The 16884-nt window shown below is 42.9% G+C and overlaps 1 protein-coding gene across 6 annotated transcripts in view; it reads right to left on the bottom strand.

Moving 5' to 3' along the window:
- LOC307070668 (nucleosome-remodeling factor subunit BPTF-like) overlaps nt 1-16884 on the bottom strand; it is a 98044-nt gene that overhangs the window by 30307 nt on the left and 50853 nt on the right. For 5 of the 6 annotated variants that reach the window (XM_079729241.1, XM_079729242.1, XM_079729245.1 and 2 more), the window contains 5 exons: nt 2499-2623; nt 2181-2333; nt 1335-1485; nt 921-960; nt 373-586 (listed from right to left, as the gene is read on the bottom strand). In XM_079729241.1, the coding sequence (XP_079585367.1) occupies nt 373-586; nt 921-960; nt 1335-1485; nt 2181-2333; nt 2499-2623 (683 nt within the window). The remainder of the gene's footprint in view (nt 1-372; nt 587-920; nt 961-1334; nt 1486-2180; nt 2334-2498; nt 2624-16884) is intronic. The other variant, XM_079729243.1, reaches the window with a different exon arrangement.

Here is a 16884-nt window from a genome sequence, read left to right as displayed (position 1 = left end):
CCAGGTCATTCATCATCAACTTCATTGTTGTTTGTTATCTATAGAGTCTTTTTGAAGTATTAATATATGTAGAGTGTAGTTCAAGGTTAACCTTCATCTTCCTTGATTTTACCATTAAACCAGAGTCAAACTCTGTGTGCGAACCCACAGAGAGTAGGGACTACTGGTCCGCAATCAGGCTGGGGAGTCCTCGCAGGTCAACCCTCGGGGCCTGCACCATCAATCACTGGTAGTGGTACAATAGTCCTACTCTCTCCCAAGGCTGGCTGGCAACGCAGTTGTTGATGTACAAATGTTTGTTTCCGAGTGAGACAGCAGTAAAGCAGAATCCCTCACTCCCCCGTCGGACAGGACGGGTTGAGGCGGCCGTACCTTGCGTGGTCTGGCCCTGTTTGACCCAGGTGGCAAAGGACTGCTGGAAGTTCTTGTTCTGTTGGAATGTGACGGGGGTGCCCATCTTGGTCGTGAGAACCACCTTGGTGCCGGGGGTCACCTGACCCGCCAACGAGCCCACCATGACGCTGGCCGACGTGGTCCCAGACGGAGTGGAGACTGACGCTGAGCCCGGCTTCTGATCCAGACGCTTCTGGAGGGAAGAACAGGAAGAGCAGAGTGAACCAGAGGACTTTAAACGGGAAGAGCAGAGTCAACCAGAGGACTTTAAACGGGAAGAGCAGAGTGAACAGAAGACTTTAAACGGGAAGAGTAGAGTGAACCAGAGGACTTTCAACAGGAAGCTCTGGTGGTCTCTGATGAGAACTACAGCTTGTGTTCAGCAATGCTCTCCCTGTCCTTCCTGCTTAAAAGTAAAACTGCAAATCTCTGCAGTCATTTGAACTTCTACAAACTTAAGTACCACTTACCAGAGGTGGTTCCTGGGGTTATATTTGAATGTTGCATTATGTTTTTAAAAGACTCACCTTGGCATTTTCAGCAGCCTGAGCCTTCTCTTTCTCCACCCTGAAAAACAGCAGACCAGAAGACTCAACAATAGAAATCTAAGCTGAACAAATGCATCAAAAAGACCCCTTGCAAAGTATCTGAACTGTACGGAGTGACGAGTTAGGGTGATGGGTAGGTGGGAATTACAGAGCACTCTATATAATAAAACGGGCATGTTAAGTTATTTAGGTTCTGTTCCAATTGAGATATTTAGAGAACAACCCTCATCTTTTTCATTGTACAGGGACAGTGGCCCCTTGGCTCAAAGACTATTGGAAATCTGAGCAATGTCCATCTCATCAGGCCCCACCACAATGTGCCCCAACTCTCTGAGAAGGGTCTCATCTCAACAGGCCCCATCATCAGGCCCATGACACCCTGACGTGCCCCACCTCTCTGAGAAGGCTCTGATCTCCCAGAGGTCCAGCTCTTCCTCTGCCACCCAGGTCTCGATCACGATGGGGCCCGTCTGTTTGGCAGGCTCCGGCTTCTTGGGCCGCAGGGCACTGGAGCGCAGGCCTTTCCTCTGGGGTGTGTGGGTCTCTGAGGGGCAGGGTGGAGAAGGTTTACGGACATCAACCGCTTATCAGGGGTTCCGGCTGTCTATATGCAACCTACTAACTGGCCCTCTGCTCCACCAACCTTTCACTTTACACCATATAATGACAATCATCTGCATTCAATTTGACACAATATATCGGCTACTTTTAGCCATATGCTATAATATAGACCAAGTGATATATTGCAATTAATATAACACATCTAGGAAGTCTCTGGAGAGCTATGGGATGTGTGGATGATGGGACAGCGGCTGCTCTGGGCTCCTAGCTAATGGTTCCAAAGGCAGTCAGACTTTAGACTTTATTTTCATAACATTGTCTATATTACAGGGTGTAACAGGGGGTGTGTGTAAAAAATAAAATATTGTATAACATACAGGCTTATCCTTCTAGAAAAACAACACTGCTGTGCTATCATTCATTCATTCACACATAAGCTCCATGAAGGATCCCACTGCTACACAGGCACAATCAAAAAATGCAGATCCAACCCATGACGTCTATGTTTGGGCGGATGGGGCAGACCCAGGGGGCAGAAGATCCTGCCTCCAGGGGGCAGAAAATGCCTCCAGGGGGCAGATGGTCCTACCTCCAGGGGGCAGATGGTCCTGCCCCCATGGGGAAGATGGTCCTGCCTCCAGGGGGCAGATGGTCCTGCCCCCAGTGCGCATGCTCTACCTTTTGGCGTGTCGGGCAGCCCCAGGGGGCAGATGATCTTGCGGATGCAGTACTCGGAGCGGATGCCATACGGGCCGACGTCTCTCCTCTTGATGATCTCCGTGGTGGTGATCTCCGTGTCTGATGTTTCTGTGGCAATGAGTGGGGATAGGGCTGGGTTGGCATGGTGACAGGGAGGGAGAGAGTCCAGGAGATTGGAGAAATTACGCCCCCAAAGTCAATAAACCAATCGGCATTTCGACTAACACACACACACACACACACACACACACACACACACACACACACACACACACACACACACACACACACACACACCCGTGCGGGTGGTCCCGACGGCGGAGGAGGGCTTGACGGCCATGTCGTCCCAGCGCAGACAAGCCCAGAGGAGCCTCAGCATCAGGCTGAGCCCCGCCAGCGAGCGCACCGTCTGGAGGCGGTACCTGGGGACGACACGCAGGGGTTCATACTGCTGTAGGTTTCCACTCATAAAACCAAGTTCACTAGAAGGAGAACCGCTCTAGAGACATGGTTTAGTCAAGTTGCTTCCACACAGTATACAATATTCTCTGACTGACCATTAGTTCAATGAGCATGAAGAGGGACTTCTTGGCTCACCCAGGGCAGACTAAAGAAATACCTTATTCTGTAAAGCATTCAATTAGTCAAACCTGGCACATAAAATAGTCATGTATTGTCACAGCCAAGCTATCTTTTTTATATATATATTATATTCGATATATATTGTTTCTCTTTCTTCTAACCAATTACGTATTACGTTTTTCAATCAAGTACACAATATAAGTCACTTGAATAAAAGGCGTCTGCTTAATGCACTAAATGTAAATGCAAATGTAGCCACAGGAGAAAAAGGCATTGGAGATATTATACAGAGCGGGGGGGCCCACACTTTTTTTGGCTTGTAAGCTACTTTCAAAATGAGATAGTCAAAATGATCTACCTACCTTAAAAAATGATTAACATATATTTATTCATATATACTGAGTACATACTCTGATGAAAGCCAGAGTTCCATAGTCTGACAGTAGCTGCTGGCAGCTATTCTCAAGCAGGCTTCCATATGACCAACAGTCATGGTGGAACGGTATTTAGACTTATTCTTCATATGGGAAAAGACTGGCAGTAGAGTAGAGCCAAATAATGCAGTCAAGGAGTTAGCACATTTCCTGATGTTTGGATACTTTTATTTTGATAGTAAATTCCAACATTTTCCATGAGCCCTAGACTTGACCTCAATATAGCTTGTACTATCAAAATCTCATCCTCCACTGCGGACGTGTTCAGGTGAATCAGTGCTGCAATTTTGGATGTGAGTAAATCAACCTTAACATCTTCCCTAAATGGATAGCACATTAATGTAGCGATTGGCTGAGTAAAGCAAAGTCTTGAAACCATTTTCTCAAGTCTGACAGACAATTTTCGTCAATCAAGTGGTAAATGCCATAGGGATGATACATTTTAAGGGGTCCTACGTTCCTAAAAAATGTAGGAAGCCTATTGTATTCATTGGTGTGAATGCTGAAGGCCTTCACATCTTAGAAATGCTACGCATTTAATTTTATTCTCTTTATTCCGCCACTTTTTCCGTTCGCGACTCCTTCAACATACTTCAACGTAGAAATAGCATTCAAAAATTAAAACATTCAGCTCCGTTAGTACCATTGTGCTATTATTTTCTGTATTCATAATTCCCAAAATATTCAAGGTTATTCACCCAAAATCCCCCCATTCATTTAAATAGAATTTCAATATAATTTATACTTTTTATTTATTTTTTTTCAGATGCAGTGCTAGGCTGCGTGGAACGATGACGGTCTGAACAGAAGACGCAAAAGTGGCGTCGCGTTTTCACTTATTATTCCGCGTTTAGACAAGCGTTTTCGGGAGGAAATCTGCGTGCATACAGTGACGCAAAAGTGTGTGGAATTCGATTGGGTATGCATGCCAGGCGGCTAGGTGGTGCTGTGATACACTATCACACAACACCACCATGTCTGAGCGCATGCGTAGAATTTTCCTTCTCTTATCTGCGCCGCGAAAACCAAAACATAATTACAGATCCTTCTCTGTTCAGTAATAATATCAGTACATATCCTGTACATTTCATGGAAAGACTCCTGTAAGTTTATTAGAGCTGCCAGAGCAGCTTGACGGTCTGATGCATGGAAATAATCCAACATATTTGTTTATTTCCCTGTACTGGGGCATGTGAAGTAAACGCGTACGCGATGTGAGCAGATCTGAGCAGAGTTTTGCGTCTTATAGTGTTGACTCGTTCGCGAACGAATCAGTTCGAATGAACGAATCGTTAAGACGAACGAACTGAACTGGTTCCTCTCTCTCGTTCGCCTCGTTTGCCTCGTTCGTTCTCAGAGTCGACTCCTCCCAGACCCACTAGTCGCTGAATCACTGACAGTTCGTTCACTCACTGTGTGAGTGGTGAGGAGGGACCGACTGAGAGACATCACGACTTACGAGAGCCAGCCAAATCGTATGCTGTTCTAGGACTGAGTCTAGGACGCTCTCGTTGAATTTCAGTCAATGAGAGACAGAAATCAACAGGTTTAATGGGGAAAAAACAAATGGGCTTAGTGAGCGAGCTATCTATTATTCACATTGGCCATCTGTTGCATGGACGTATTTAAAGGATGCATTGTACATATTTATAATTCGAAATTCGTCCCAGCCTTTATACCACATTTTTCACAACCTACCAGCTCTCGTTGTGAAGACTACTCACCGCTCAATTCTTTTCAATGGACATCGCGACAGTATACTTTCAACATAAAGTGTATATATTTATCATTTGAAATTCGTCCCAGCCTTTATACCAGAAACTCTAGAGTCTAAAGTGTAGCGACCCTGGGACATTTAAAGAGTTTGTGTGTTATGTGTTGCATTGTATTTCGTTGTCCGTTATGCCAGTTGTTCTCTGCATTGGATGTTCTTCTTGTCAATCAGTGTGGGGGGCAAATCATCAGGTCAGCTGGGGCAGGGCCTTGGGAGAACAGGAGGGTGGGGGCTTGCACGTTGAAGGGACCGGGTTGGGGGGTTGCCCGGGTAACCGGTTGTTGTTAGTGTGGCTTTTTGCCGTTGGTTACGGGTTTTCAGTGACCTGGTTTGTCACAGGCGAGGTCATTAAAATAGCGTATAACTGCGTTGTCTGATGACAGTTTAATGCATTTTTCACAATTAACCAGCTCTAGTTTTGAAGGCATTATTAATTTTGGCAGCTAGATTTAGTCTTTGGCTGCACAGGATTCTGTTTATGGGAGCCTAAAACACCCGGGACACCCACTATCATTACTAAATCAAGTCTATTATTTTGCTGATATGTCAAACATCCAATAATCAACTACACCCCCCATCCCGCTGCGTTTGGTTAAAGTTGTAATGTTGACGTATGAGAATGAGAATGAGGGAGGCGCTGAGTCTGAGCCGTTCATTCCATGATTCTACCGGAAACTCGACTGAACCGGAAACTCGACTGAACGAACAAACTAACTAACGAACGAGGGGCTGAGTCTGACTGACTCAGAGAACCGTGTATGATTTGATTCACCGCTACCGGAAACTCGACTGAACGAACGAACGAACGATTCGCGAACGACTCCTCTTGGCGAACTGAATGACGCGAACTGGTTCGCGGAAACGAATCAATAAATCCATCTCTAGCGTCTTGGCAGTGTAGACGGAAACACTACGGCGGAGTGTATTTAAGTTTTCCACTCTGGAGGGTGGTTTCAGATTTTTGGGTTTTTAAGCCCCAAAAATGCCGTCACCGTCTAAACGAAAGGCACTTCCGATAAAATATTTTGTCGTTTATACCCGCAAGGCAGATATGGTGGTGTTGTGCGATGGTGTATCACAGCACCGCCTAGCCGCCTGACATGCATACCCAATTGAAATCCACACACTTTTGCTTCACCGTATGCACGCAAATTTACTCCCGAAAACGCTTGTCTAAACGAGGAATAAAAAGTGAAGACGCGACGCCACTTTTGCGTCTTCTGTTCAGACCGTCATCATGTAAACGTAGCCTTACTCTACTGTTTGCCTCAGCTGTTACTCGTTGAGCAATCAGTGGCCAACACACCACTCTGGAGACTGGGGGAGGGTAGTGTAGTCTTTGTTACAGTCTCTCTCTCCCTCATGGACTACAACAATGGATTACAATAGAGGACTACAATAATGGACGTTAGCGGTGACTTTAGCGCTGACATTAGTGTTGATGTTAGTGTTGACGTAAGCGTTATTGCTGATTTAAGCTTTAGCGCTGGTGTTAGTGCTGAAATTACTATTGACGTTAGTATTAGCGCTGAGGTCAGCGCTGACGTTACCGCTGACGTTAGCATTAGCAGTGACGTTAGCATTGACGTTAGCATTAGCGCTGACGTTTGCGTTGACGTTAGCATTAGTGTTGACATTTGCGTTGAAATTAACGTTGAAGTTAGCATCGACGTCAGCGTTATCGCCGAAATTAGCATTGACATTAGAGTTAGCGCTGACGTTTGAGTTGACGTTAGCATTAGCACTGACGTTAGCATTAGCGTTACTTGAGCGTTAGCTATTGGCGTTAGCATTAGCGTGACTTTAGCGTTAGCGCTGACGTTTGCTCTGACGTTAGCGGTGAGACTTCAAAACCCTTCAACTCATTCATACTTCATTCTACATACTTCATTCTACATTCAAAATGTTCAGCAGATTTCCTAGATTCAGTATAATTATTCTTCAACGTTCAGCTTCAGCAGTGTAGCGGAGCATTTCAGCGTCAGCATACGTTAGCAGTATGACTTCAAAACCATTCAAGTCATTCTGCTTCATTCTACAGACTTCGTTCTACATTCAAAATGTTCAGCAGATTTCCTAGATTCAGTGTAGTGACTCTTCAACATTCCGCTTCAGCGGTATCGGTAATTGTGCGTGCTTGTATTAGTTTTAAAATGCATCGTTTCCTTGTCCCAAGTCACCAGAAGTCAGCATTAAGGGAGGAGAAAAAACGTAGGAAATATGATCCTGAATACGTTTCTGGTTGTCTGTGGAGAGCGAGTTCCCCCAAATCTCAACAAAGGCTATGAAAGTCCTAATCCCCTTCACCTCAACCTACTTGTGTGAGTGTTGGTTTTCCGCACTGACCCTGATTAAAAACAAGTACAGATCAAGGCTGCAGGTGGAGGACGACTTGCGTTTATTTCTCTCTGCAGTGCAGCCCCGCATCGAACACCTCTGCCATCAAAAGCGAGGCCTTATTGTTATCACTGATATGGACTATTAAATTGAAGGTCAAAGTTGTGTATTGAATGCATAAATTGGTTGGGCCATAGGGTTGATGCTGCTTGTAGTGCAAATGATGAGTATGGAAAATTTTGTTTGTGGTTTAAATCTGTGGTTTTATGTGGCTGAAATCGTTAACAAATTTGATGAAAATATGTGAATCTGTTCGATCTCATAACATGCCGTTGTCGTTCATTGATCCGAGAGCTGTCCATTGTGCTGATTTCTTTCGAGACGATGTGCATCTCCTTCAAATGTGTGCTTAAGGCCCAGACACACAGCGCCGATTTCAGCCGTCGGGTGTCGTCGGTTGTAGCTTTGTTTTGTTGACTTGTGGATAGGCCTACTGATGTTCAGTGATTTTAAAAGTAGCCTCAATTAGGCCTGCATGAAGTTGGAAATTATTTGCTGTTGCAAAGAATCGTTTATGAATGCACTTTTAAAAAAGTTATGGAAATAAAATGTCTTTAAATACAATATTAAAAAACATTTACATTTGATTAGTTATTGAAAGTCATCATTGCCTGGAACACACAAAAGATGGCATTTACTGAAGAGGCGTGTTAGGTCAGGCGGACGGGAATATATATATATTTTTTTGGGGGGGCTCGGCTGTCCTTACCTACTCTAAGGGGAGGCTCACATTCACCCAATTTGCAAACACCTGGTTTAGACATCAGTAGAATCAACAGGGGGTTTAGGGGGGTGGGCTTGCAAGGGGGATATGACGTAGGGTCTAAGTTTGCAAGAGGCGGGATAAGTGTGGCCGCCGTCACTGTAGTTTGTTTTGATTTGACCATGGACAAAATGAAGGCAGAACAGGCAGAACTCATCGCAATCATCTTAAATATTGCTAAAATGATGCATCACATATTCTGTTGCATCAACAAAATCTGAAGTATCGATCGAGGAAAGATTGGAGCATGAGACATGGAGCATGTTGTTTCTTCTAGAGACAAATAGAAGAAACGACGAAGAAAAAAGGCGTCGCGAACGACTGCGTTACCGGAGAAAGAGCGTATTGTTTTGCTTCATATACATATCACATATAACCAGCACTTGGACAAATGCAGCTGATTTCTGTGTTTAACTGAGAAAACAGGGAGTGGAAGGAAGGGACCCTATAACATTCAGCTGACTGTTGTCAGTAATGATAATAAAAAAAACTTTTTCTATACGCGTGCAGCTATGAACTCATTTATTGTAATTGATTGGATGATGTGTACTTTTAGGGTTATGATAAGACCTATCTTTTAGCGTTCACCACGAATGACTCTTAAAAGCAGTGCCAACATTTAAATATTCTTTAACCATTTAGCGAACAAAAGGCAAGGGTACAAATGTCAGGATGTGTTGTTCACACATCAGGTGTGTGAGAATTTGATTACATTATAAAATGAGTCAATTTATGGGTTACAGGGGTAATTGTTAAATGGAAAGTCTAGTATACTATGCATGATAATCAATTATTCAATAGCTTTTACTATTATTCAGGGCTCAAAGTGCATTGACATAATGCATGGCAACTACTATTGGTTAGTGGAAAATAATAATAACAAACAGCTAAAAATTGCGTAATTTACAGAAGCACCTTAGTGAAATAAACTAAGTGTAACAACAGCTAAGGCAGCAACCTACCTAACTATAGTGAAATAAAGCCCGGACTTGTGTGGGGGACGGGGAGAGGGAGAGGGGGGTGTGAGGGCAAGATTGCGGATTGTACATTGGCTAACTGACGTGAGAGATAAGATATTTATTTGATTAAGTTTTTTACCAGAAGAATACGTCATTGAGATTAAACTTCTCTTCAAGTGACCTGGCCAAGACAGGCAGCAGTAGCCTACAGTCACACACAGCATACACACAAAACATTAGAAAAATAAAACAACTAATATAGTCGGCAGGGGGAGGGGGGATATCAATATCGCAAGAAATTTCGGGAGGCTCAATGAGCAGAATAATATTACATTTGAGCAACAAAGTGTAAAGACATTTCGGGAGGCTCAAGGAGGAGGGTAATATTACATTTTAGCAACAAAGTGTAGTCTTGTGGTGGACTCTATAGACATAATTCACCATACTGTGTTATTGACATGTTTTTCGTTCCGCTTTATAGTGATGCTGTCTCTTTAAGATTGCGTGACTTGTGTGTTCATATGCCGGTCGGCGCGATGTTTGAACGTTTTTTATATGATAAAATGAACAAAATGATCTAACCGCACTACCTTTGCGATCAACCGGTCGATCGCAATCGACGCTTTGGTGTAAAGAATACCATATTCTCTTATTGGGGGTAAAGCAGCAAAGCTGCGAGACAACCTATTGTTTTCGTATGAATTCCTATTATTATTATCCTTCAGTGGGAGTCTATGGCAGCCCATAGAACGCCTTGGTGTAAAGTTGTGAATTTGGCACACTGGTTCAGGACAGTCCCATTAGCCCATGAAGCAAATTTGAGGTCGCTAGCTCATCAGCTCTAGCGGCACCAACAGGTCAAAGTTGGACATGCATTCATGTTTATAACTTTCGACCCATTCATCCAATATTCACAGACAAGGTATCAGTGGATTCCTTGATCCAAGCCGATCTCAACGCACCCTATGTCATTGTTTTGCACCATGATGGATTTTCCGCCATCTTGGTTTATATCAAAAACCTTCAAAATGCATCTCCTATCACAAATTTTGTCCAATCATCTCGAAACTTGGCAGACATGATCATCAAGCCATGCTTGATAAAACATATCAGACCGATTTATCAAATTCAAAACCGTTTGGCCGGGACAGCCAATTAAATTTGACCGCAAAGTCGCCAAACAGGAAGTAAGTCAATATCTCAGCAGCCCTTTGACATATCATAACCAACCAACTTGGTACATAGACCCATGACATCATCATGGGGACACTCGATGAATTTGGTGACCATTGACCTCTAGGGGGCGCTATAATTAATGAAGACGTGTTTTAACTCCTCTCTCTTAACATGAGTATATTTCAAACAAATTTTCAATGTCTGGTGATACTATCAGACCTCCCCATGTAGCTAGTAAATGATTTCTCACGGTAACATCCGCGACAGCCAATCAAATTCGACCGCGAAGCCGCCAAACAGGAAGTAAGCCAATATCTCAGCAGCCTTTTGACATATGATAACCAAATTTAGTATATAGACCCATGACATCATCTTGGAGACACTCAACGAATTAAGTGACTGACGACCTCTAGGGGGTGCTGTAATTAACGAAGATGTGTTTTAACTCTTCTCTCTTCACATGAGTATATTTAAAAAAAAATTCCAATGTGTGGTGATACTATCAGACCGCCCCATGTAGCTAATAAAATATTTCCAATGGCAACATCAGAGTTTGGCCGCCATGTTGAACATTATCAAAATTAATAGTACACATCCACAGGACACAAATTATATCCAATCATCATGAAACTTGCCATAAATCATCTTCAGACCAAGCTGAACAAAGGAGCCAAACAGCTTTTTCAGATTCAAAACCGTTTGGCCTTGACAGCCAATCAAACTTGACGGCAAAGACGCCAAACAGGAAGTAAGCCTGTTCTCAGCATCTCTTTAACATATCATAGCCAAACTTGGTACATAGACTCATGACATCATTCTGGGGACATCCAAACAATTTGGTGACCTTTGACCTCAGGGGGACGTCAAAAAGGAAGTGAGCTCATTTCTCTGCAAGGCCTTCATGCATCCAAACCAAACTTAGCTCATAGTCTTATGACCCTATCCTGATGATGCCCAAATAATTGGGCATCATCAACACCTAGGGGGGAGTTGTTAGCAGCAAGTCTATTCCGGCCCTTACAAAGCAACTTCAATGTATTTTCATTGTGATAACCATTTGCCAAAATCATCATGTAGCCACCTAACCGATGTCCAGCAAAATTAGTTTATTGAGTCCCATTCTGCTTGACCCCCACATTGCTGCTCGCAGCTATATTTCTAATTATATTTTTTCGGAATAGAGATTTCTTTCCTCATTGCACAATGTTCGTCTTATTCTTCCAAGTGTTTTTGGAGCAATGTGCAGCTGTGAGCAAGATGTGAACGGACCAGGGCCCGGTTTCCCGAAACTTTCTTAACTCTATTTGTAACCTCTACTTGAAATTCTACGTTAAAGGGGACATATTATTCCACCAGGTGTTAGTGTGATTAGCCCTTACAAGCCATTTTGAAAATCTGACGTTATCGGGAAACTGGGCCGAGGACTACTCCTCCATGTGCCGCTGTGAGCGGGATGTGAACTGTCCAGTCCTCATCCTCCATTTGCAGCTGTGAGCGGGATGTGAACTGACCAGGGGCTGTATTAACAAAGCTTTTTATCTTACCGCTAGGAGTGCTCCTAACTCGCACTCAAAGTTTTTACGTACAAGATTTTTCTTAAAAGTAATTCATAAAGCCGCTGAGACCTACTCATGAGACTCAAGAGTGACGCCCCCTTACGTTGATTTTTGTGAACGAGTTTAGAAGCGGTCAGTAAGGTGATTGGCTGTGGTTGTTGAGTGCAGGCGGTCTTTGTGAAACTCATCCGCAACATCCAACAAACGGGCACATTAAATCAACGAAAAATAAGGAAATAGCCTAGGCTACAAATTAAGTCCTATCAAATAGTTATGGACAGTGCAGTTAACAGAATACACGCAGGATGACAAGTTTGTGCAGTCCACGATAATGCACCCTGCAACTTTTATCCAATGAGCATATTTCCAGCTCTTAAACACTTTAAATATCAGCCCATACCGCAGTTTAAGTCCTCCTATCATGATGAATGAAAGCGAAGACAAAGACGTGAAACGCAAGCAAAAGCTCAACTGGTCCCTGGACCAATTGCTACTGAGCTGATTATAAACTTAATTAGGGCTGTAACGATATGCGTATCGAAACCGAAATCGCGACACTCAAAGCCATGAACCTGTCTCACAGTGTGAGAAGGGAGAAGCGCGACGAGCCCTTTCTAACTCCCATTATACTTCCAGTCAAGATCCAGCCACGTGATATGAGCTGTTAGTGCCAGGGTTTCCGTTGTCGGATAATAGAAAAATTAAATGTCAGACAAAATTGTATCTCTCCGGTCAAATTTTCAGATTGAAAGCAGCTAATAATCTGTTTAAATAATAGTCTGCGACGAGATACCCTCGCTGTGATGACAGCGCTCCGTGGCTACGGAGGATTGCATTTCTCCACACAACTCGACGTCCTCATACAGTGGGGCAAAAAAGTATTTAGTCAGCCACCAATTGTGCAAGTTCTCCCACTTAAAAAGACGAGAGAGGCCTGTAATTTTCATCATAGGTAAACCTCAGCTATTAGAGACAAAATGAAAAACAAATCCAGAAAATCACATTGTCTGATTTTTTAAGAATTTATTTGCAAATTATGGTGGAAAATAAGTATTTGGTCACCTACAAACCAGCAAGATTTCTGGCTGTCACAGACCTGTAACTTCTTCTTTAAGAGGCTCCTCTGTCCTCCACTCGTTACCTGTATTAATGGCACCTGTTTGAACTCCTTATCAGTATAAAAGACACCTGTCCACAACCTCAAACAGTCGCACTCCAAACTCCACTATGGCCAAGACCAAAGAGCTGTTAAAGGACACCAGAAACACAATTGTAGACCTGTACCTGTAATTGTACCAGGCTGGGAAGTCTGAATCTGCAATAGGTAAGCAGCTTGGTGTGAAGAAATCAACTGTGTGAGCAATTATTAGGAAATGGAATACATACAAGACCACTGATAATCTCCCTCGATCTGGGGCTCCACGCAAGATCTCACCCTGTGGGGTCAAAATGATCACAAGAACGGTGAACAAAAATCCCAGAACCACACAGGGGGACCTAGTGAATGACCTCCAGAGAGCTGGGACCAAAGTAACAAAGGCTACCATCACTAACACTACGCCGCCAGGGACTCAAATCCTGCAGTGCCAGACGTGTCCCCCTGCTAAAGCCACTGCATGTCCGGGCCCGTTTGAAGTTTGCTAGAGAGCATTTGGATGATCCAGAACAGGATTGGGAGAATGTCATATGGTCAGATGAAACCAAAATAGAACTTTTTGGTAAAAACTCAACTCGTCGTGTTTGGAGGAGAAAGAATGCTGAGTTGCATCCAAAGAACACCATACCTACAGTGAAGCATGGGGGTGGAAACATCATGCTTTGGGGCTGTTTTTCTGCCAAGGGACCAGGACGTCTGATCCGTGTGACGGAAAGAATGAATGGGGCCATGTATCGTGAGATTTTGAGTGAAAACCTCCTTCCATCAGCAAGGGCACTGAAGATGAAACGTGGCTGGGTCTTTCAGCATGACAATGACCCCAAACACACCGCCCGGGCAACGAAGGAGTGGCTTCGTAAGAAGCATTTCAAGGTCCTGGAGTGGCCTAGCCAGTCTCCAGATCTCAACCCCATAGAAAATCTTTGGAGGGAGTTGAAAGTCTGTGTTGCCCAGCGAAGGCCCAAAAACATCACTGCTCTAGAGGAGATCTGCATGGAGGAATGGGCCAAAATACCAGCAGCAGTGTGTGAAAACCTTGTAAAGACTTACAGAAAACGTTTGACCTCTGTCATTGCCAACAAAGGGCATGTAACAAAGTATTGAGATGACCTTTTGTTATTGACCAAATACTTATTTTCCACCATAATTTGCAAATAAATTCTTTAAAAATCAGACAATGTGATTTTCTATTTTCTGTTTTGTCTCTCATAGCTGAGGTATACCTATGATGAAAATTACAGGCCTCTCTCATCTTTTTAAGTGGGAGAACTTGCACAATTGGTGGCTGACTAAATACTTTTTTGCCCCACTGTATGCGTTATGAACAACATTTATCCAGAGTGGGCCAAGCGCGAAAAAATAGCCTGTGTGATCCCTGTCTCTAGTGTTTTGTGTAATTGACCGGCAGTTGGTCTGCTTATAGGTCGGAATGAAGCTGCCATCGATTATTGACAGGCTGAGTACTTTATTCTTATACACAACCGGACTTGTTCGTTTCTTCACTAGACTGACACACACACACGCTACTGCTCGCTCTCCTTGCTCGTCCACTCACTCGCTGACATCACTCACACACGCTGCCATTCTCGCACACACACATACGCTACTCGTAACAGTATGCCTCGTTATTGCGAATCAGACGTTCATGTTTTTTCCCATCTATTTGAAAGTTAGACTATTAAACATGTTGCATTCTATGCGGCCTGATTATGTCATTATTTAAGCTACATAGCCTAATAAGAAGCGATAACAGGATATTTGACCGAAAAAACGAAATCTATGCAGGTCACTTTGACCGGCACCGTTTTTTCTAGCGGGAACGCTGGTTAGTGCTACCAAACTATTCAAATTACTATTATTTATTTGACATTAATACTTTCAAATGCGTAACCCTAAACCACAAAACTAGATGAGGGTTTTTGCCTACCTGCAAGCATCCTCCAACTGCAATCTTTGGTTATTTAATATTTACTTATTTTGCTATAGGCCTACTTTAATAGTATTCTTTCTGTTCAAATATGTTCAGTGTTCCAAATTATTTGTTATTAAATGTTACATTAAGTTAATTGTTATATAAGTGTTTAAATAAAATGATTGTTAAATTTAAAAAAATCGTGGGATGAATCGAATCGTGGGTCAAAAATCGTAATACAAAGCGAATCGTGAGTTGGTGTATTGTTACAGCCCTAAACTTAATATAATAAATCATCTTACAATAAATGATTACATAGTAAATCCTAAGTAAGAGTAGTTATATTATTTGTTACTAGAAACTTAGTGCTAGTGTTTAAATAATGATCATTATTATTAAAGTGATTTATTACTATTAACATATGCAATAAATATTGATGAAAGTGATTTATTAAAATATCTGAAATAATTATGATTAAAGTGATGTATTACTATTAATACATAGAAAAATAATGAAGGTTTAAGCAATTTATTTATATGTTAAATAATCAAGGATGATCAAAGGTACATTAAGGTACAAAGGTACATAAATTGTTGGCATTGCAAAGTTGCATTTTCCCTGTGGTTTAATATCCAAGTGTTGCTGTTGTTGTTGTTATCTCTGGACTGATCGGTTATTCCTGTTTGTTGGGGACGCACTAATTCAACCACATGTTTGATACCCTCACGATTTAGAAGTTCTCCATGGTCTCCAAACCATTTTCAGATCTTTGTGAGTAGGTCTTACTGAGTTACGAGTCCGCTCAAGGACTTTTAAGCTCTCCTAGACTTGGGTGCTACTTTCAAAAAATACTTTTTGAATTGCTCTTATGCATCTTTTCCACAGACAGTACCAGCTCAACTCGCCACGACTTAGCTTGGCATGACTTGGTTTGGTTCCAGGCACGTCGTGTTTCCATCTATAATGGTACCTCTTCAACATGGGCGGGTGATCATAGCACGCATGCGCGAAACTGCAGTGACGTACTTATCCACGCGACACAAACAGACAGGGCTACACGCAGGAGCGTCTCAACCTCTGTCATGGTCCACGGCGTGTTCTTGCGCGCTGATCCTGCCGTGCTCAATAATCAATCACTATTGTTAGTAGGGCTGTACGGTATGGACTAAAATGTATATCACGGTATGATTTGAGGCATAGACGTAACGGTATTAGATCACGGTATGCTAGTTTCATCTTCTAATTTTGATATATAAATGCTTCTGAAGGGGTAAAATACTGGTTAGGCAGCAAAACTGCAACACAAATATTCATTAGCATGGATTTCTTTCTCCACTTGCTCGCAGACCTTGCCATATAATTTTAGCATCTCAATTTGGCTGAAGTGTGTGCAGGCAGGTAACGAGTACCTGGGATCGAGTGTTTTGACCATCTCTTTAAAGCTCTTTCTATCAACATTTCAAAAGGGAACCATGTCCTTACACAGGTCAACAGTGACGGTGTTTGTTATCTCGTTCCACCGCTGACTTTGGAAAATGCTTGCGGAAGCGATGTCTGAGATGCAGAGACAGCTTCACGCTACCAGCGTCTGTCTCATACGGTGTGGAATGAGAGCTTGTGAAGGGATTAGCATGCAGGCACGAAGCAAGCGCGCCTGCGTGCTCGCGCAATAGTATACTGCCTGAGAAGACAGTATCTGTTGAATCTGTCCCTGGGAAAAGAAGCATTGAAAAAAGGAGCTACGCTTCGTTACCGTATTTTCAGTAGTTAAAACATAAGTAACCAACCTTTACCAACCAACCTATACTATAGGAAGGTCTATAGCATATAAACACGTTGTCTGATTACAGTTAAATTCATTTTTCACAATTTACCAGCTCTTGTTTTGAAGAATAATCACCGCGCCATTCGTTTCAATGGGAATCGTGACAGTCTATACTTTCAACATAAAGTCTAGGCTACATATTTATAATT

The sequence above is a fragment of the Pollachius pollachius genome, assembly GCF_949987615.1.
Source record: "Pollachius pollachius genome assembly, chromosome: 2".
Classification (NCBI taxonomy): Eukaryota; Metazoa; Chordata; class Actinopteri; order Gadiformes; family Gadidae; genus Pollachius; species Pollachius pollachius.
Note: the sequence above shows the minus strand (reverse complement) of the source record. Positions and strands in the feature narration are given on the sequence as shown.